This window comes from Schistocerca cancellata, chromosome 3 (assembly GCF_023864275.1).
Source record: "Schistocerca cancellata isolate TAMUIC-IGC-003103 chromosome 3, iqSchCanc2.1, whole genome shotgun sequence".
NCBI classification, from domain to species: domain Eukaryota; kingdom Metazoa; phylum Arthropoda; class Insecta; order Orthoptera; family Acrididae; genus Schistocerca; species Schistocerca cancellata.
Genome location: NC_064628.1, coordinates 281825436 through 281847481, shown reverse-complemented (window position 1 = coordinate 281847481; position 22046 = coordinate 281825436). Strand labels below are relative to the sequence as shown.

The 22046-nt window shown below is 42.8% G+C and overlaps 1 protein-coding gene across 1 annotated transcript in view; it reads right to left on the bottom strand.

Annotated features, from left to right (window-relative positions):
* The window catches only part of LOC126174946 (fatty acyl-CoA reductase wat-like), a 247393-nt gene that overhangs the window by 28962 nt on the left and 196385 nt on the right, over positions 1–22046 (bottom strand). Inside the window, exons 6-8 of the mRNA XM_049921403.1 lie at positions 21007–21116; positions 12072–12276; positions 4403–4726 (exon numbers count right to left, since the gene is read on the bottom strand). Coding sequence (XP_049777360.1) covers positions 4403–4726; positions 12072–12276; positions 21007–21116 — 639 coding nt within the window. The remainder of the gene's footprint in view (positions 1–4402; positions 4727–12071; positions 12277–21006; positions 21117–22046) is intronic.

Genomic DNA, 22046 nt, shown 5'->3' with positions numbered 1-22046 from the left:
TTCGTGGATGGGAAAATTTCACCCGTTTGAAAACAATAAAAATAAAAATAAGAACCGATGTTTAACAAACTCAGAGACACTGTGGAGATCTATGTGTGCGTTCCGTAAGTAAGGCAACACATTTCCCTTTTTTTCTGGGCCAATTTTGATTGAAAGAGTGCGGAATTAGTTCTGGGACATTGCGGAACATTCCCGCTTCAGCCGCTACAGTTCAGATAGGTGGCGGCGTTATGCGTAGCCTGTAAGGGAGGTGCGTCCAAGCAGAGAGCTGTGACTGACTTCTTTTGGCGGAAAACCAAGCATCGCAGATATTCATAGGCGCTTGCAGTAGGTCTATGGAGACCTAGCAGTCAAAAAAAGGACTGTAAATCGTTGGGCGAGATGTGTGTGTGTCACCACCACCACCACAAGGTCACACAAACCTGTCTCATCACTCGTGTGCGAACCGGCCGCACACAGCTGTGAATCGTGCAGTGTTGGAACGTGCGGACTCTCTCATTCGACGTGATCGACGGATCACAACCAAACAAATCTGCGCACTCGAGATAACCACACAAAAATTAATGGGACTATTCTTTCTCATCCACCGCAAAACGTGAATCTCGCAGCTTCTGACTTCCATCTGTTCGGCCCATGAAAGGTTGCACTCTGCAGGAAACATACGTGGATGAGGGGGAGGTTACTGATGCAACAAGACATTGGATACGACGTCGACCAGTAAAGTGGAACCTTGCGGGCATACAGGCCCCCTCACGAAGTTGGCGTGAGGCCGTCGCATTTAACAGAGATCATGTAGAACCATGGACCTTGCCCTTGGTGGGGAGGCTAGCGTGCCTCAGCGATACAGATAGCCGTACCGTAGGTGCAACCACAACGGAGGGGTATCTGTTGAGAGGCCAGACAAACGTGTGGTTCCTGAAGAGGGGCAGCAGCCTTTTCAGTAGTTGCAGGGGCAACAGTCTGGATGATTGACTGATCTGGCCTTGTAACACTACCCAAAACGGCCTTGCTGTGCTGGTACTGCGAACGGCTGAAAGCAAGGGGAAACTACAGCCGTAATTTTTCCCGAGGGCATGCAGCTTTACTATATGGTTAAATGATGATGGCGTCCTCTTGGCTAAAATATTCCGGTGGTAAAATAGTCACCCATTCGGATCTCCGGGCGGGGACTACTCAGGAGGACGTTGTTATCAGGAGAAAGAAAACTGGCGTTCTACGGATCGGAGCGTGGAATGTCAGATCCCTTAATCGGGCAGGTAGGTTAGAAAATTTAAAAAGGGAAATGGATAGGTTAAAGTTAGATATAGCAGGAATTAGTGAAGTACGTTGGCAGGAGGAACAAGACTTTTGGTCGGCTGAATACCGGGTTATAAATACAAAATCAAATAGGGGTATGCAGGAGTCGTTTTAATAATGAATAGGAAAATAGGAATGCTAGTAAGCTACTACAAACAGCATAATGAACGCATTATTGTGGCCAAGATAGATACGAAGCCCACGCCTACCACAGTAGTACAAGTTTATATGCCAACTAGCTCCGCAGATGAACAGATTGATGAAATGTATGATGAGAAAAAAAAAATTATTCAGATAGCGAAGGGAGACGAAAATTTAATAGTCATGGACGACCAGAATTCGATAGTAGGAAAAGGGAGAGATGGAAATGTAGTAGGTGAATATGGATCGGGGGGAAGAAATGAAAGAGGAAGCCGCCTGGTAGAATTTTGCACAGAGCACAACTTAATCATAGCCAACACTTGGTTCAAGAATCATAAAAGAAGGTCGTATACATGGAAGAAGCCTGTAGATACTGGAAGGTGTCAGATTATATAATGTAAGACAGAGATTTAGGAACCAGGTTTTAAATTGTGAGACATTTCCAGGAGCAGATGTGGACTCTGACTACAATCTATTGGTTATGAACTGTAGATTAAAACTGAAGAAACTGCAAAGAAAAGTGGGAAATTGAGGAGATGGGTCCTGGATAACTGAAAGAACCAGAGGTTGTAGAGAGCTTCAGGGAGAGCATTAGGGAACGATTGACAAGATTAGGGGAAAGAAATACAGAAGAAGAATGGGTAGCTTTGAGAGACGAAATAGTGAAGGTAGAAGAGGACCAAGTAGGTAAAAAGACAAGGGCTAATAGAAATCCTTGGGTAACAGAAGAGATATTGAATTTAACTGATAAATGGAGCAAATATAAAAATGCAATAAATGAAGCAGACAAAAAGGAATACAAACGTCTCAAAAATGAGATCGACAGGAAGTGCAGAATAGCTAAGCAGGGATGGCTAGAGGACAAATTTAAGGATGTAGAGGCACATATCACTAGGGGTAAGATAGATACTGCCTCCAGGAAAATTAAAGAGACCTTTGCAGAAAAGAGAACCACATGCATGAATATCAAGAGCTCAGATGGAAACCCAGTTCTAAGCAAAGAAGGGAAAGCAGAAAGGTGGAAGGAGTATATAGAGAGTCTACACAAGGGCGACGTTCTTGAGGACAATATTATAGAAATGGAAGAGAATATAGGTGAAGATGAAATAGGAGATATGATACTGCGTGAAAAGTTTGACAGAGCACTGAAAGACCTGAGTCGAAACAAGGCCCCGGGAGTAGACAGCATTACATTAGAACTACTGACAGGCCTAACAAAACTCTACCATCTGGTGAGCAAGATGTATGGGACAGGCGAAAAATCCTCAGACTTCAAGAAGAGTATAATAATTTCAATCCCAAAGAATGCAGGTGTTCACAGATGTGAAAATTACCGAACTATCAGTTTAATAAGCCACTGCTGCAAAATATTAACACGAATTGCTTACAGACGAATGGAAAAACTGGTCGAAGCCGAACTCAGGGAAGATCAGTTTGGATTCCGCAGAAATGTTGGAACACGTGAGGCAATACTGACCCTACGACTTATCTTAGAAGCTAGATTAAGGAAAGGCAAACCTACGTTTCTAGGATTTGTAGACTTAAGGAAAGCTTTTGACAACGTTGACTGGAATACTCTCTTTCAAATTCTGAAGGTGGCAGGGGTAAAGTACAGGGAGCGAATGGCTATTTACAATTTGTACAGAAACCAGATGGCAGTTAGAAGAGTCGAGGGGCATGAAAGGGAAGCAGTGGTTGGGAAGGGAGTAAGACAGGGTTGTAGCCTATTCCCGATGTTATTAAATCTGTACATTGAGCAAGCAGTAAAGGAAACAAAAGAAAAATTAAGAGTAGGAATTAAAATCCATGGAGAAGAAATTAAAACTTTGAGGTTCGCCGATGACATTGTAACTCTGTCAGAGACAGCAAAGGACTTGGAAGAGCAGCTGAACGGAATGGACAGAGTCTTGAAGGGAGGATATAATATGAATATCAACAAAAGCAAAACGAGAATAATGGAATGTAGTCGAATTAAATCGGGTGATGCTGCAGGAATTAGATTAGGAAATGAGACGCTTAAAGTAGCAAATGAATTCTGCTATTTGGGGTGCAAAATAGCTGATGATGGTCGAAGTAGAGAGGATATAAAATGTAGACTGGCAAATGGAAGGAAAGCATTTCTGAAGAAGACAAATTTGTTAACATCGAGTATAGATTTAAGTGTCAGGGAGTCGTTTCTGAAAGTATTTGTATGGAGTGTAGCCATGTATGGAATTGAAACGTGGAAGATAAATAGTTTGGACAAGAAGAGAATAGAAGCTTTCGAAATGTGGTGCTACAGAAGAATGCTGAAGATTAGATGGGTAGATCACATAACTAATGAAGAGGTATTGAATAGAATTGGAGAGAACAGAAATTTGTGGCACAACTTGACTAGAAGAAAGAATCGGTTGTTAGGGCATGTTCTAAGGCATCAAGGGATCACCAATTTAGTGTTGGAGGGCAGCGTGGAGGGTAAAAATCGTAGAGGGAGACCAAGAGATGAATACACTAAACAGATTCAGAACGATGTAGGCTGCAGTAGGTACTGGGAGGTGAAGAACCTTGCACAGGATAGAGTAGCATGGAGAGCTGCATCAAACTAGTCTCTGGACTGAATACCACAACAACAACATGTAGAAACATAGGGCCTTGTAGCCAAAAGAGTGGAGAATAATATGATGTAATAGAATCCTGAATAAAACCAACCTGTTTTCAGAAAAAAACGCATTACTTATTGAACGCCCCTCGCTACCGTAAATTAATTTAGGACTTTTACACGAATTTTTGTAGCATACAAATGCTTTATAGGGATTTTGTATCGCTGTGGAGAGCAGAGCGCTGTGCCTGCAGACAGTAGGCTACTTGTCGCGAAAATGTCGCCACTTTTGCACCGTAAACGTCAGATGCCAACTAATTTAAGCCGAGCTATAATTGTAGTTCTAGACGAGAGTGGTGTAAAACACCGAGAGGCAAGTTCACTTACATGGGCTTCCGACCAATGAGGAGAGCGCAGGTGTCTACGACGAGCGCGGGCAGCAGGTGGAGCAGCACCTTCTGGATGGCGTGCATCCAGGCGTAGCGGGTGAGGAACAGGCAGTAGTACCACTGCACGTGGAAGCTGGCCCACTGCGTGCCCGTCTTCTCGTTCAGGTACATGAAGCGCTTCCACGTGATGGGGTTGCGCGCCGAAGACACGTAGTTGAAGACCGGGATGTCGCTCGGCAGCTCCTCGCTGTCAGCGGTCGCCGCCCCCGCCGTCGCCTCCACGGTGCTGTCCGCCACCTCCTCGATCCTCGGAGCGTGCTTGCTGCAAGAGATCAGTCTGTCAGCTGGCACAAACATAGCCTGCCGAATAAATTCTCACCCTGCAGCGGAATGTCCATTGATTTGAAACTTCCTGCAGATTAAAACCGTGTGCTGGGACTCAAAATCGAATCCTTTGCCTTTCGTGGTGAAGTGCTCTACCGACTGAGCTATCAAGACACGGCTCACGATGCGCCCATACAATTTTATTTCTGCCAGTCCTATTCTTCTATTTACCAAAGTCACAGCATGCGGGAAAGCTTCTGTAAAATTTGGAAAGCGGGGCAGAGATAATGGCGGAAATGAAGTTATGTGGGCCCGTCTTGAGTCACATATTCACAGCTCAGTCGGCAGATCATTTAACCCTAAAGTCAAAGGTTTTGAGTCCCGGTCCTGCACACAGTTTTAATCTGCCAGAACGTTTCACAGACACTGGCAACCTGCAGTCGATTTAGTTACCCATTTAATATGTGCATTATATAGTGACGTTTTAAGGCACCCCTAAGATAATTTGTTCCTTGCTGCATCACGCAAAAAACAAAACAAAAACAAAAAAAAATAACTACACGGTGTGGTGTCGTCGTCAACAACAGCATCCGGTTTTGGCACCCTAGAATGGCCGTCTATGAAGTATGAACGAGGAAATGTTCATTTCTACAACTGATGTATGACCAAGAGAGAGATTGTGCCATCCTGTACGCCCGGCGAGTGTGAAAATTATGATTCTGGGTTGCAAAAACGCAATGACTGCTGTGTCTCCGCAGATAAAACAATACCAGTTCGAACTATTATAATTACGTAAGATAAATTTACATACTGACATCGGGGAAAATACCTGCCGATGCCACAGATAGAAAATGATTCTCCATATAACGAAGACACATTTGAAACCACGTTAGTAATGAATGGCGATGAACTTTCAGAATTAATTAGACTAAAGAAAATAAAGCAGTTAAAAATTTAATTAAGAAACTTCAGTTATTACGGAGTGAGAAAATTTGCATATGCATTTTATAGGTGATGTGAGGGAAGCCGGTAGAAGATAAATAGATAATGGTGATACACAGGTTGTTGTTGTTGTTGAGGCCTTCAGTCCAAAGACTAGTTTGATGCAGCACTCCGTGTTACTCTATCCTTTGCAAGCCTCTACAACTCCCAGTAACATACATCCCTCATCTCTTGGTCTCCCTCTACGGTTTTTATCCCCCACGATTCCCTCCAGGACTAAATTGGTGATCCCTTGATGTCCCAGAATGTGTCCTAACAGCCGATCACTTCTTTTAATCAGGTTGTACCATAAATTTCTCTTCTCCCCAATTGTATCCAGTCACTCCTCATTAGTTACGTGATCTACCCATTTAGTCTTCAGCATTCTTCTGTAGCACCACTTCTTGTCTAAACTGTTTATCGTCTACGTTTCACTCCCATACAGGGCTACACTCCATACAAATACTTTCAGAAACGACTTCCTGACACTTAAATCTATACTAGATGTTAAGAAATTTCTCTTCTTCAGAAATGTTTTCTTTGCAAGTGCCAATTTACATTTTATATCCTCCATACTCCGACCATCTTCATTTATTTTGCTTCTCAAATAGCAAAACTCATTTACTACTTTAAGTGTCTCATTTCGTAATCTAATTTTCTCAGCATCACCTGTTTTAATTTGACTACATTCCATTATTCTCGATTTGCTTTTGTTGATGTTCATATTATATCCTTCATTCAAGACACTGTCCATTCCATTCCATTGCTCTTCCAAGTCCTTTGCTGTCTCTGACAGAACTGCAGTGTCGTTGGCAAACCTCAGAGTTTTATTTCTTCTCCATGGACTTTAATGCCTGCTACAAATTTTTCGTTTGTTTTCTTTACTGCTTGCTCAATATAGAGATTGAATAACGTCGGGGAGAGGCTACAACCCTGTCTCACTCCCTTCCCAAACACTTCTTCCCTTTCATGTCCATCGACTCTTATAACTGTCATCCGGTTTCTGCACACTTTGTAAATAGCCTTTCGCTCTCTGTATTTTATCCCTTTAGAATTTGAAAGAAAGTATTCCGGTCAACATCGTCAAAACTTTCTCTGAGTCTACAAATGCAATAAGGGTGAGTTTGCCTTTCCTTAACTTATCTTCTATGAGAAGCCGTAGGGTCAGTACTGCCTCGTGTGTTCTTACATTTCTCCGGCATCCAAACTGATCTACCCCGAGGTCGACTTCTACCAGTTTTTTCCATTCTTCTGTAAAGGATTCGTGTTCGTATTTTGCAGCCGTAACTTATGAAACTGATAGTTCGGTAATTTTCACACCTGTCAGCACTTGCTTTCTTTGGAATTGGGATTATTATATTCTTCTTGAAGTGTGAGGGTATTTCGCCTGTCTCATACACCTTACTCACCTGATGTAAGAGTTTTGTCATGGCTGGCATACACAGGTATGGAGGTATTTTTCCATGATCGTTTCGATATCTGCGTGTATTAAAATCTACTAATTGTAGCCGAGACGATGATTTTTATTAAAATTTTTTTAGGACCTTTAACGCTTTTACGCGCAGGATACACCTGCAAGGTGGAGTTCGTCATTAGGAAGATGTCAGTGCCTGGCATCTTAACGCCATAGAGGAGTCCTTCCAAAGCTACTGCAAAAGGAAGAGTTAGGTTTACCATAAAAAGTTGTATCGATTGTTTTCTTTGGGATCCGAGAATTTTTATAGCAGCAAAAGCTGGTAGTGGCTCTTACTTTTTCCCGTTTTGTCTCCATGAAGAAGTCAACACGCTTCTCAACGACAGGTAACGTCAGCCTGCGGCTCACGTGGACCAATTCCAGTAGTGTCCTCAGAGGTTCTCTACAAGCACAGTGTTTAAACATCTTGTAACGATGATACTTCGAAAGCACGATTGCAGCCGAATATTGAAGTCATCCATGCTATCAGGATTGCAGCGCTAAAACTTCTACTGATACCACAACATTATTTGACTGAGTATTCCTCTCTCCCTCGCCTCATTTCTACTAGGTCAGTAGCTCTTGATGTTGTGGTTAACTTTGCTGATTCTAGATCACGGGGCCCCGGGTTAGATTTACGGTCGCGTCGGGGATTTTTTATGCTTCATCGACGTGCAAGTCGCTGAAGTGACGTCAAATAAAAACTTGCACCAGGCGACAAGACTACCCAAAAGGAGATTGCCGGCCAAAAATTCCGTAAACACATTTCATTTCTCGTGTATTTTAGCATTTACTGTGTGTGATTTTCTCTTATTAACCGAGCCATGACTGTCAATCCAATAACCTGTGGAAGTTAAACACTTTAAGCACATTTTGTCGCTTACTGGACTGCTATGCTGCGGCGTTCAGCGGCCAGCTCACATTAAATTTCAGGGCTCCCCTTTCTCAGTATAAACTACAGAGTTTTACGCTTTCTGGGTGCGCTTCCAGTGATAAATGCATAAATTCTGCCAATAGAATCCGAGAATCAGAACTTTCCTAACCCCTCCTCCTCCCTCCCGTCTCCCGCATTAAAGTACTGGTGCCCAGAAATTCCTCAGTCGGCAGATCGGGGTTATACCTTCACAAGAACAGCGGACAATTCCTCCGACCATTGTCGCCCGGACATTGCAGAGGGTACCGTCTGAAAACAACTGTAAGGGGAAGATTGCGGAATGAGGAGGGCGGTCCCAGGCCAACGGAAGTGCAGGCGTACAGTCATCAGTATGTTTTTCAAAATATGAACATCATTATTTCCTTTGAGTTATCACTCTTCTGACTGATTTTGGTTTGCTGCGCCCCGCCACGAATTCCTCTCCTGCCAACCTTTTCCTTTCAGGGTCGGACTAGTAAGGTATGTCCTCAGTTATTCGATGGATGGATTCCAATCTCTGTCTTCTTCTACAATTTTTGCTCTCTACACCTCTCTCTAGTGCCATGTAAGTTATTCCCCGCTGTCGGAACAGGTGTTCTATCGTCCTGCCTGCCTTTTGTCAATATTTTCCACATATTTTTCTCGCCGATTCTGCATAGAACGTTCTCATTCCTTTCCTTAACAGTCGACATACTTTTCAACATTCTTCTGTAGCACCACATATCAAACGCTTCAATTATCTTTTATTCCGGTTCGCTACCATACTATGCTGTACCCTACACGTACATTCTCAGACATTTATTCCTCAAATTAAGACCTATGTTTGACACTAGTAGACTCATCTTGGCCAGAAATGCTCTTTTTGCCAGTGCAAGTCTGCGTTTGATGTCCTCCTTGCTCCGTCCGCCATTCGCTATTTTGCTGCTTAGGTTGCGGAATTCACTAACGTCATCTACTTCGTGATTCTCAATTCTGGTATTAAGTTTCTCGCTGTTCTCGTTTTCGCTTCTTCTCATTACTTTCGCCTTTCTTCGATTTACTCTGGAACCATATTCTGTGATCGTTAGTTTGTCCATTCCATTCAAAAGGTCCTGTAATTCTTCTTCACTTTCATTCAGGATAGCAATGCCATCAGCGAATCTCATCATTGATATCACTTCACCTTGGATTTAAATTCCACTCTCAAACTTTTCTTTTATTTCTATCACTGCTTCTTCGATGTATAGTTTGAACAGCAGGGGCGAAAGACTAAATCTCTGTGTTATACCGTTTTTAATCAGAGCTTTCCGTTCTTGGTCTTCAACTCATTGTTCCCTCTTGGTTCTTGTATACAGGGTGGTCCATTGATAGTGACCAGGCCAATATCTCACGAAATAAGCATCAAACGAAAAAACTACAAAGAACGAAACTCGTCTAGCTTGAAGGGGGAAACCAGATGGCGCTATGGTTGGCCCGCTAGATGGCGCTGTCATAGGTCAAACGGATATTAACTGCGTTTTTTTAAAAATAGGAACCCCCATTTTTTATTACATATTCGTGTAGTACGTAAAGAAACATGAATGTTTTAGTTGGACCACTTTTTTCGCTTTGTGATAGATGGCGCTGTAATAGTCACAAACGTGTAAGTACGTTGTATCACGTAACATTCCATCAGTGTGGACGGTATTTGCTTTGCGATACATTACCCGTGTTTAAATGGACCGTTTAACAATTGCGGAAAAGGTCGATATCGTGTTTCTGTATGGCTATTGTGATAAAAATGCCCAACGGGCGTGTGCTATGTATGCTGCTCGGTATCTTGGACGACATCATCCAAGTGACCGGACCGTTCGCCGGATAGTTGCGTTATGTAAGGAAACAAGAAGTGATCAGCCACATGTGAAACGTCAACCACGACCTGCAACAAATGATGATGCCCAAGTAGGTGTTTTAGCTGCTGTCGCGGCTAATCCGCACATCAGTAGCAGAATCGGGAATCTCAAAAACGTCGGTGTCGAGAATGCTACCCGTGCCATATTTCTGTGCACCAGGAATTGCATGGCGACGACTTTGAACGTCGTGTACAGTTCTGCCACTGGGCACAAGAGAAATTACGGGACGATGACAGATCTTTTGCACGCGTTCTATTTAGCGACGAAGCGTCATTCACCAACAGCGGTAACATAAACCGGCATATTATGCACTATTGGGTAACGGAAAATCCACGATGGCTGCCACAAGTGGAACACCAGCGACCTTGGCGGGTTAATGTATGGTGCGGCATTATGAGAGGAAGGATAATTGGCCCCCATTTTATAGATGGCATTCTAAATGGTGCAATGTATGCTGATTTCCTACGTAATGTTCTACCGATGTTAATACAAGATGTTTCACTGCATGACAGAATGGCGATGTACTTCCAACATGATGGATGTCCGCCAAATAGCTCGCGTGCGGTTGAAGCGGTATTAATACCATATTTCATGACAGGTGGATTGGTCGTCGAAGCACCATACCATGGCCCGCGCGTTCACCGGATCTGACGTCCCCGGCTTTCTTTCTGTGGGGAAAGTTGAAGGATATTTGCTATCGTGATATACCGACAACGTCTGATAACATGCGTCAGTGCATTGTCAATGCGTGTGCGAACATTACGGAAGGCGAACTACTGGCTGTTGAGAGGAATGGCTGTTTATGTACTTTCCGGGATGTGAGGTCGTGGTCCAAGAACTTTTCTGCTCCTTACGTTTCGTCCAGGACTGCGCTGGACTTCCTCAGAGGCGCTGCTCCGCTGAGTCTTGCCGACTGAGGAATGTCGTTACACGTTTTGCCAAATGAATTGAGGTTGACGGACATCATTTTGAGCATTTAAGGCATTAATGTGGTATTTACAGGTAATCACGCAGTAACAGCATGCGTTCTCAGAAATGATTAGTTCACAAAGGTACATGTATCACATTGGAACAACCGAAATAAATTGTTCAAACGTACCTACGTTCTGTATCTTAATTTAGAACACCTACCTGTTAACAACTGTTCGTGTAAAATTGTGAGCCATATGTTTGTGACTATTACAGCGCCATCTATCACAAAGTGAAAAAAGTGGCCCTACTGAAACATTAATATTTCTATACGTACTACACCAATATGAAATAAAAAATGGGGGTTTGTATTTTTAAAAAACGCAGTTGATATCCGTTTTACCTATGGAAGCGCCTTCTAGCTGGCCAACCATAGCACCATCTGGTTTCCCTCTTCAAGCTAGACAAGTTTCGTTCATTGTAGTTTTCTCGTTTAACGCTTATTTCGTAAGATATTTGGCCCGGTCACGATCAATGGACCACCCTGTATACTGCATATTACCCGTCTTTTCCTACAGCTTGCCCCCACTTTCCCCAGAATTTCGAACATTTTGCACCTCCTTCACACTGTCGAAAACTTTTCCCAGGTCGACAGATCCTATGAACGCGTCTTCATTTTTCTTCAGGTTTGCTTCCATTGTCAACCGGAACGTCAGAACTGGCTCTGTTATGCATGTGCCCTTCCTAAAGCGGAACTGATCGTCATCACGCACATTCTCGATTTTCTATTCCAGTCTTCTGTACATTACTCTTGTCAGGAACTTTGATGCAAGAGCTATTAAACTGATTGTACGATAAGTTTAGCACTTGTAGTCTCTTACTATCTTCACAAGTTTATGGATCCGAAAGTCTGATGGTACATAGCTAGTCTCAAACATTCTACACAATAATTTGAGTAGTCTTTTGTTGCCAGTGGCCCTAATCATTTTAGAAATTCTGATGGAATGTTATCTATCCCTTCAGCCTTATTTGATTTTGAGTGGTCGAAAGCTCTTGTAAATTCTGATTCTCTTCCCGGTCGACTCCTGTTTCTTCTGCTTCACTTCATCACACACGTCCTCCGTCAAAAGCGTGACAGAAGACCATACCAGAGCTAGAAAGAGGAGGGGAACAGTGAGCGGACAGGGCGGGCAGACAGTGACGTGTGTGTACGGACCTGCGCTCCTGGTGCCTGCGGTGTGCGTCCCAGGCGGCGACGATGGTGGCGTTGATGACCATGTCGGCGGGCACCAGGTCGGCGGTGAGGCGGCCGTTGTTGTTGAGCGTCCGCAGCACGCCCAGCCCCACGCCGGCCACCACGCCCGCTGGCCCGTTCAGGTTGTTCACCCAGCCGCGGACCGGCTCGGCCGCCGTGCAGATCACTGAAAGCCCACAACGCCGTCTGCAGCCCGAACTCTCGCGGTCCACCGCAGCGCACACTTGCGCACGTAACAATTAAGTATTCTTCGCACATTAATTCGAGTACAATGAAAAGGCGAATGACTATTTCCGACAGAACTAGATCGTTCACGTTTCGGATATGACAAGTACCAATATACACTGACAGAAAAATGTCGCAACACCAAGAAGTAATTGGTAGACATGTTTCTACATCTCAAAGATTATGTCTGTTCAAATTTCTCGTCAGTCGCGCAAGAGTGGCTGTTACTATCGTGAGAGTTAGACCTTTGATGTTAGACTTGGTGTGTTGATATTAGTCAACAATGGCTTTAAGGTGACAAAGACGTCATTAACAGCACCTCACTGAGTTTGAATCAGGTCGTGTAATAGGGCTACAAGAAGCTGGATGATCCTTCCGCTATACTGCAGAAAGACTTGGTAGGATTGTAGTCACTGTACACGACTTCTGGCAGAGGGGTCACGATAATGCACGGTCACAAGAAGACTTCGCTCCGGCAACCACTGGCACTACCGAGAGGGAAGACCATCGTATTCGGTACTTGGCCCTGGCACATAGTACTGCACTTGCAGCAGCAATTTGAGCAGTAGTTGGAACCACAGTGACAAAAAACTGTTACAAATCGCAAATCGCTTACTTTAACGAGAGCTACGAACCAGACACCCTGTAACATGCATTACACTGACCTCAAACCACCGCCGTTTCAGACTTCAGTGGTGTCAAACAAGAGCACACTGAGGGCAGGGATGTGTGTGCTATGTTGCTATGAAAGCTGGTTCTACCTTGTTGCAGTGACGACCGTGTGTTGGTTAGAAGAAGGGCAGTTGAGGGCTTGGAACTCCATCCCACAAACTGACATCCGACACCGGTACAACACAAAGCATGCACATCTGCATACTTGCGTTCATAATTTTGGCGGTTACACCGGTTATTAATGTACCAGCAGTTCACATTTCCAATGGCTTATCTCGCGCATACATTAACCTGTGATCTTCCAATGTTGATCACTTAAATACGTTATCTAGACAAATGTAATCCCGAAATTTCATTACCCCGCGGAAGAAAAGCTGTAAGTAAGGAAGGGGAGTCGTGCTTCGATAGTCCAGTTGGTGAGCTAGTTCCCCACGAAAGGTAAACGTCCTAGATTAGAGTCCCGAACCTGCTGGCAGTTTTAATCAGGCAGTAAGTATCAGCCAGTTGGTTGGCTTGAGTAACACAATACTTTACTAATCACGATCTTATTAAAAACGTATTGCCACTTGCGAGGAGTCTTTAAATTAGTCTGGTATCCAGACTGGGAAGCAACTAGAGATATTTCACGTATATATGCATTACCAGAGGAAACTCTAACAACGAGGATAGAAATGCTAGGAACCTTTTGGCATTGAAAAATAGCGATACGGATTTGGAATTTGACAGTACTCACGCAGAACGTGCGCTTCATTTTTCTTTTATAGATGGAGTATGTAAGTGCCTAACTATGAGCGACAACATTGAAAAAGTAACACTTCTCGTATTTCAACTTGAATTTTTACTTATCTACAAAGCAATTTTATTCTTTGAACACAGATTTATGGGTAATACTGGCCATGATGAAGAGCAAATATCATAAGATAGACTATACTGTGACGATTCGTCAGTGGGATGTAAACCAAGAATAGATCTCACTTATTTTAATATTCATCAATATTTCTAATGTGTTACGAGTTCGTGTTCCGTCTCTAACGAAAACAACGTCAACGATACGTTAAATTTTCGTTTACTTCTCTTCCAGCTGTGCCTTCCATTGTACATCAGTTGTCTTTCCTCTTTATTATTAGTATGTTTCTGTACCGCAACATCGTTCATAGTATTAGTTTCTTCTTTCTCAGTGTCCATGATTCCACTCCACATAATTCTTTGCACAAACCGTAGAAGTTCATGCCTCTGTTTTCAGTCCAGAGCCACTGTGTGATTTCTGTAGTTCGTCTAAACATTTACCACCTGCACGACTATGTCCACAGAATCTTCCTTGCTTCGCTCATGCCGTATTGTTGTACTTCCTAAGTACTCTATTTCCACTACATTTTCCGTAATTTTGTTGAGTAGGAAACTGTTTTAGTGTTTCTTTTATTTGTGAGTGACCTGAAATTCTGTGATTCATTTCTGTTGCTCGAGTTTAATTTTTGTCTTTTTCAGTTTACTCATTTATTTATCGTATATTCGTACAACTACATAAAAATATATGCAATCAGATGGAAATCTCCAAATATGACAACCAGTCCAGAGCACTCGGAGTCACTTGGTGTAGAGTGCTCAGGTCACTGTCAAATGCTCGCAGTGAGCACTCCGCAACAATGTGTCCTACTGTTTGCTCCTCCAGTCCTCAGTGGCAGTCAGCATATGAACGGAAACCCCACTTCTTCAAGATGTATCCGCACCTTCCTTTTTTCGTCCTACTGCGGTTCAGCCACGACCAAGTATGACTCATTAGTCGGAATCTGTCATCCTTCTTTGTTGGATCCCGAACCACGTCAACGTCGCTAGTTGGCTGCTTATTCCAGATTTGTCGCAATTTGGAGGTCACATCGAAAGAATTGATAATTTGTGAATCAACCTATAATTTCAGGCGAGTTGTTGGTGGATCTTGTAGGAAATTGTACAAAGAAGATTTCTTATGAGAGGTGATCTTCTTGAGCAACTTTGCCTTAGCCATTTGGAGAAATATTGGATAGGACAGATAACCGCTGAATGGAGACAGGTCTAAATTTCTTGTTGAATTTGATGCGCTCTTGTTTGAATGTCAAGGACAGATGCAAATGATTCCTAGATATATTGGCTGTAGTTATACTGCACTTCGAGTCCATCGAAAGTCACATGCGGTTTCCTTTGAGCTTCTTTATTATTTAGATGGAACGCAATAATATCAGTTTTGTTTGAGCACCCATTCTCACAGTGCATTAAAGTCTTTACCTTGGAAGACTAAGGCTAGGTCATCTGCGTACTGGATTTTTAATGGAGTCTGTTTCTGGCAAGTCACGGATATACAGGCTAAACAGAATGAAGGGCAGAACTAATCTCTGAGGGGGACCATTATTCAGAGTCCTCCAACTGCTAGCTTGTCCATTCAGGAACACCTCGAAGAGCCTGTCATATAGCTTGTTGTGTACTAGAAACGCCAGCTTCTGTCAGGGGATTATTTCTATAAATTTTGACAGCAATGCCTCCTTCCACATAGTGTCAGAAGCTGCCGTGAGAGGCTTAAGAACTCCAGCTGATTTGAGATCTCGTTGAAATCCAGCTCCTACTAAAATTGTCATTGTTAAGATCTGATCGCAACTGCTCCGATGTTTGCTAATGCCACCTTAGTTCAAGACACAGGTTGAAACTTATCTACAAATACTAGCAATCGTATGTATTACGCTCGTAGGCCTACTTCTGGTCCAAGTACATTTTAATACTTTTTTCCTTCGTAAGAAATAAATTATCAGAATTGATTTAGACGGTATATTTTGATAATAGATTTTCTACCATTATTACACAAATGACTGTAACTGGTGAATCGTTACACAAAGCGAATCTGAGTTTTTACCCCTGCTCTGCTACGCCTGACAGCAATACGCGCTTGCGAGGTATCGACACTGTTTCTCCGTTGTCTTTTTCCTTTTTTGTGCCGCTCTTTTAATGAATGACGGGTAGACCAGTAGCAACGCAATGAAAACGTGTTTTTGTGACACGCAAAACCTGCGACAGGCGGCAGTGCTGGTCGGATTCCGTATGATGAAACACATTCCCACTAGAACTGTCACAGACTGTGTTACTGTTCCCTGTGTCAGCTGTCAAGAGTCTAGACATTGCAGCACTACTGTAAACGTTAGATGTCTTGCGAAAGCTTCTGGCGCTTTAAAAGTCATCCAGAAAGGTCATCACACGCTCTACTCTCGACACCTATGATCACTGTCAGTCCACGGTCGCACTTCCCGCTTCATCTCCCATTTGTGTAGTATGATGGCTCCAGACTACCAAAAATGTCTTTCGTAAGACGCAGCAGTCACAGACTTAGCTGCAAATTATGACGTTCGATGTTCACCATCAATTTCACCCATAATTTAGCGAACTCGAATAGAACCACGTCCAATAGAATTATTGGAATTCATATTCCTTTCAACCTCCACGTAATCTTGTAGAATTAAATATCAGTCGTATTGATATTGTTAAGTACGTACCTCAAAGGTGTCATGCTGATGCCGAGGGGGAGGAATGATAACTATGCAGTAAGAAACATATGGCAACAGTACTGAAAAATGCAAATCAGAAGCAGGAATTCATTGGTTCAGGAACAGAGAAAAGTACATACTACAAAAGTATTAGGATAAATTATGAAAGAAAATGCAACGAAGATGGAAGATGACACAAAGATGAGAAACTATGGATGAGCATTGATTCAAAATTGATCAGCAGGACAACTGGAATATGCTCAAAGGAAACTATCTTCATGATAATACTAAAATCTTGAGTTTCCTTTATAGTGCAGCATAATTTTGAATCAAATGTATATTAACCGTTGATCTGTTACGGGTTGAGAAGGATTTTGAATAACGCGTGGGTACATCTAAGTCCCTGGATCTGCTAGGTATTGCGTTGCAGTAATGGAATAATGACGGGTATTTGACATCCGAGGGGATGAATTGAGAAGTCCACTGATTTGGGAGGTGATCAATACAAAGTTCGTGGAAAGAACGTCTCTTGTCTGGTCACATCTATCCTAACTGTGCATGAGAAAGGATGTGCCCGAATAACTATTACTCACGTACGAGGTCTGTTCAAAAAATTTCAGAACATTCGCAATTTCGCGGCAATGGCGTGCTGGAGCTAAATGTAGTTGACATCTTTGCACACGCCTGTGTTTAGTATGTAACTACAGGAAGTTTCATTGATGTGTGCCTGTTAGTTATTGTTCAGTGCTGTACTAAGCAGAGCGTTGTGTCGCACAGTATGCGAATTCCGAGATGGCATGGTTAGAGGAGCAACGCGTCTGCATTAAATTTTGCTTGAGAACCAAGAAAACCGCAGAGGCATACCAAATTATGCAGGAAGCCTGCGGTGATGTGTGCTTAAACCGTACTCGTTGTTAACGAAAGGCTCACGTGGTTTAAAAATGGCCGGACGGAAGTTAAAAATGACCCTCGTTCAACACGCCCTTCGACGTCTATCGATGGCGCTCATGTGCGTGCCAATCGAAGACTGCCCGAAAGATTGCAGAAGATTGTAACATTTCAGTTGGATCATGTCATGAAATCCTGACACAACATCTTGGAATGCGTCGTGTTGCAGCCAAGGTCTTCCCACAGCTTTTGAGTCAAGACCAAGAAAGACCTTAGCCTCGCAATCTGTGAAGAGCTTTTGGATCGCGCAAATGAGAACGAAATGTTCCTTAAGAGAATCATAACTGGTGATGAGACTTGGGTCTACGGTTATGTTGTTGAGACCAAGGTTGAATCTTCACAGTGGATCGGGAAAGGTTCTCCAAGACCAAAAAAACCTCGTCACGTCAGGTCAAATGTCAAAGCCATGCTGATAGTTTTCTTCTACTTTGAAGGATCAGTTCATCATGAATTCGTGCCACAGGAACAAACTGTTAATCGATGGTATTACCGGGACGTGTTGCGACGCCTGCGAGGAAATGTGAAAAGGAAACGGTCTGAAATACGGCGAGGTAACTCATGGTTCTCGCATCACGATAAAGCACCCGCACATTCATCCCTGTTGGTGCGTGACTATTGCACAAAAAACGAAATCAGTATGTTACCTCATCCTCCGTACTCTCCAGACCTGGCCCCTGCGGACTTTTCTTGATTTCCAAAGTTGAAAACCATGTTGAAAGGACGAAGATTTGCAACGATAGACAGATAAAAGAAAATTCGCAGACAGCACTTGGGTGATCCAATAAGAGGCATACCAAGACTGCTTTCGGAAGTGGAAACTGCGTTGCGAGCGGTGTATCAATTGTAGAGGAGAGTATTTCAAAGAAGACCATGCAGAATAAGTAAAAAGTAAGCTTAGAAAAATTTTGTGGACAAAGTACCCGAAACTTTTTGAACAGACCTCGTTATCTTAATCAAGCATTCATGGCTAATTTGTGCCGTCTGCAGTTTTCGCTATCTGTGCCATGAAGAGATACAGTACAGACATAGAAATCCAGGGCGGTTTATGGCTGAACTAGCTTTAAAAGAGTTTTGAAATATACATTCGGCATTTTATATTAGTCTGTTGCGGTTATCTACGATTATGTCGAAAACTTTTACTGATATTTGGTAGGGTAATGGAGTGCCATCATGGAAATTGAAGGAACTGCTTCACAAAAATCTTCTCTGACCAACTTTCGATGGGATATAAAGATTATCTGTACCTATACAAAGAATACAGAACCGATGTTCTTAGGACTGGTACAAACGTACAGCTGAATGTCACAGGCACGTATACAATCATTAAAATGATCTAAAACGGATGGTATATCAGCGATATACAGGGAGAAAAACAAATTACCACAACTGAACCCTGGAGAACTCCTAAGAGCACACTTGTGCGTTCCACAGACGACTAATGAGTGCATGTTTCTCAGGTAGCTGTCGAACCACATGAGTACACAGTGACTTTCTGCTGTTTACTTTTCAAAATTATATTATCCCAACACTGGTATTAGATTAAATACCTTGCTGAAATCAAATTGTGTTAAAATTACATCAAGGATACGTTTTAAAATAATATAATGAAAGTCATCAACTAATTACGTAATGTACTATTCCTGATGCTGAAGATGTACATGTAGCAATTTTCACCAACATCAAAATAAGAAAAAAGCCGACATCCTATTCAAAAGTTTATGACTACCAGCACAAGATGATATTGTGAGTTTATTAGGACAAAAAAGATGATTACTGCGAATTACTTTCCTGCAAAGTAAACAGACGAGCTGACATTCATTAGTAACTATTCAGATGCTCTTGTTGACACATTAAAACACAGAGGACTATCACGATAACGCGCAGACCACTCCTCTAAAGTGAAAAACAAAACTGTCCAGGAACTTTAGCGTTGTCATAACGTTCCCCACGCAATGAGTCGCATTGTCTCACCTACAGTTTTCGAGAGAGATCGTGTTACAAGGAAGATGATTTTCGCACTTATACTCAACTCCAGACTATCACATTTCTTCCGACGTAGTACCAAGAAACTATCCCAGTGGTGAGTTACAGTTGCAGATGAGAAAAGTTTTCATTACGCAGCAGATAAACTCTACGAACGTCTAGAAATATGGATTTCTCATATCCTCGAACGCATCCTACGAAGACCATTAAAACTGCTGAAATTTAGAGCAGCTAAGACACCTTAAGTGGTGTGAGAAAATGAAGAAGGAAAACTGGAGTTGCCGGCCGGAGTGGCCGTGCGGTTCTAGGCGCTAGAGTCTGGAACCGAGCGACCGCTACGGTCGCAGGTTCGAATCCTGTCTCGGGCATGGATGTGTGTGATGTCCTTAGGTTAGTTAGGTTTAATTAGTTCTAAGTTCTAGGCGACTGATGACCTCAGAAGTTAAGTCGCATAGTGCTCAGAGCCATTTTTGAAAACTGGAGTTCAACGTTCCCTGCGACGAAGTCATTAGAATCTGAGCACAAACTCGAATTATGGATGGATCAGGAAGAAAATAGGCCGTGTCCCTTTCTAGGAAATCATCCTGCCAGTTCTCTGTAGCAAGACGGGGAAACCACGGAAAACGGGTAGATGTGTGGGCGGTCGTGTATTGAAATCCATGGCTTTCCTCTACACCACCTTGTTCAGTGTGACAAAATGCGATAGCCGTGCGGAATGGCCGCGCGGTTTGAGGAGGCATGTCAGGGATTGCGCGGCCCCTCCCGTCGGAAGATCGAGTCCTCCCTCGGGCATGGGTGTGTGTGTGTGTTGTTCTTAGCATAAGTTGGTTTAAGTAATATGTAAGTCTAAGGACCGATGACTCAAGCAGTTTGGTCCCCTAGAAATTCACATACATTAGAAACGTTTGAAAATGTGATATTTCAAAACTTTTTAGATCGTCTCCGTAAAAGGTTTACTCTTCTAAAGTGATGAAGAAATTATAAGTAAACTGGAAGACACTTTATTAAGAAATTAGAAACCTCCATTCCCAGTTCGCATCGTGCATATCAGCTCTAAAAATTTGGAGTTTTACATCACAGTGTCAGAGTACTACGCATTAGGTGACGAGGCCTACCACTGTGTGGACACATTGTAAGGACGGCGATAAATTTTCTGCTGGTGATGGTAAAACGTCAAAATCGTTTAGATTAAAATGACAATACAGTGTTTGGAAATTTCCTGGAAATAATGGAAGATTGGGACAACTCCTGAAGACGACGAGGACAGGAACAGAGGTTACGCTGTGATACTACAGTAATAGGCCGTAAGTGTTTTAGGAAAACCTGAATAAGGATTGCTACACGGGATTTGAACGCCACTTCTCTGAGCTGCAGGTACAGGGTCTAAGCCATGGCGCCACTTCGTCCAATGAAATAACTTGAGTTATTCAAGAAATAAAACTGACACCAGACCATAGATAGCTGCTAGTGTCACTATCAAGGCTTCCCATGTTACTAGATAATCATAGACAAGGCAAGAGTAGCCTAGTTGGAGGCATCTGTCGTTGAGTACACTTAGCACTTACCCATGGATGGCCTCACGACGGCGACGGGCATTCCTTTGGCCTCCTCGCGGACCGTTTCCTCAGCGATGGCTTTTGTGTACGTGTAAGTATTCGGCCACTTGTCCAGGATTCTGCAACAGCCGCATATCGCCAGTCGGTTACAGCACTTACGATACTTGACATTGTTCTTATTTAGCTACTATACACTCTTCCTTTAAGTACTACAGACTCTCCATCTTTCATCAATGCCTACATTGAAAACTACAATTAATATTGTACCTCCCCACTGAGAAAAATTTTCAGTGTTGACACACATAGTATGGAAGAAAGTTAGGTGATGCAAACGCAGATCGAATCCGTATAGGATTATCTATCGTTGTTCTGACTTTCCAACCAGAATTTGTGCTGTTCGTAGATGATTTTCCAAAATCGTTCATGTAAAGCTGAACTGGAAGAAAGAAAATGATTACAGTTTATTGCAGGTTGTTTCTGAAAAATGGTTCTTGGTAGAAAAGCCATTACCTGCTTGTAACATTAAGTTCTTAGTCAACACATTTGGAGACAGGAGAGAAGTATCTGGTGATATACATTCCACGGTAACATATGGGTAAGTATAATAATTATGTACAAAAATTGTAAGGTGTTCTCAACGTTTGTGTGTCTAGAACAACAGCACAGACAGGATCTCCAGTACTGAGGCCCAAATGAAGAAAACACATGTAAAATATATACTGGAACTGTGAAGACACGTACACAAGGACCGAATACAGCATAATTATCGATAACTAGTATACTTTTCATGTCAATATTTGCCACTCACTGTAAAGGCATGTCCAATATTAATTGTGTTGTGGGTTGGCAGGAGAGCCAACACCGTATTATTAGAGGAAGCCGAGAGGCACGCGTTTTAGCTCACGCAGGCTGGCGTGAGGTCTGGAACAGGACAAGGAAATTAGACTGTAGAAAAAAACGGACGTAGCTGGTGGAATACTTAACTTTAATCCATTAATGATGAGCGTCGCTCTTGACGGTACATGATTACAGTATCAATAGTAACTGGT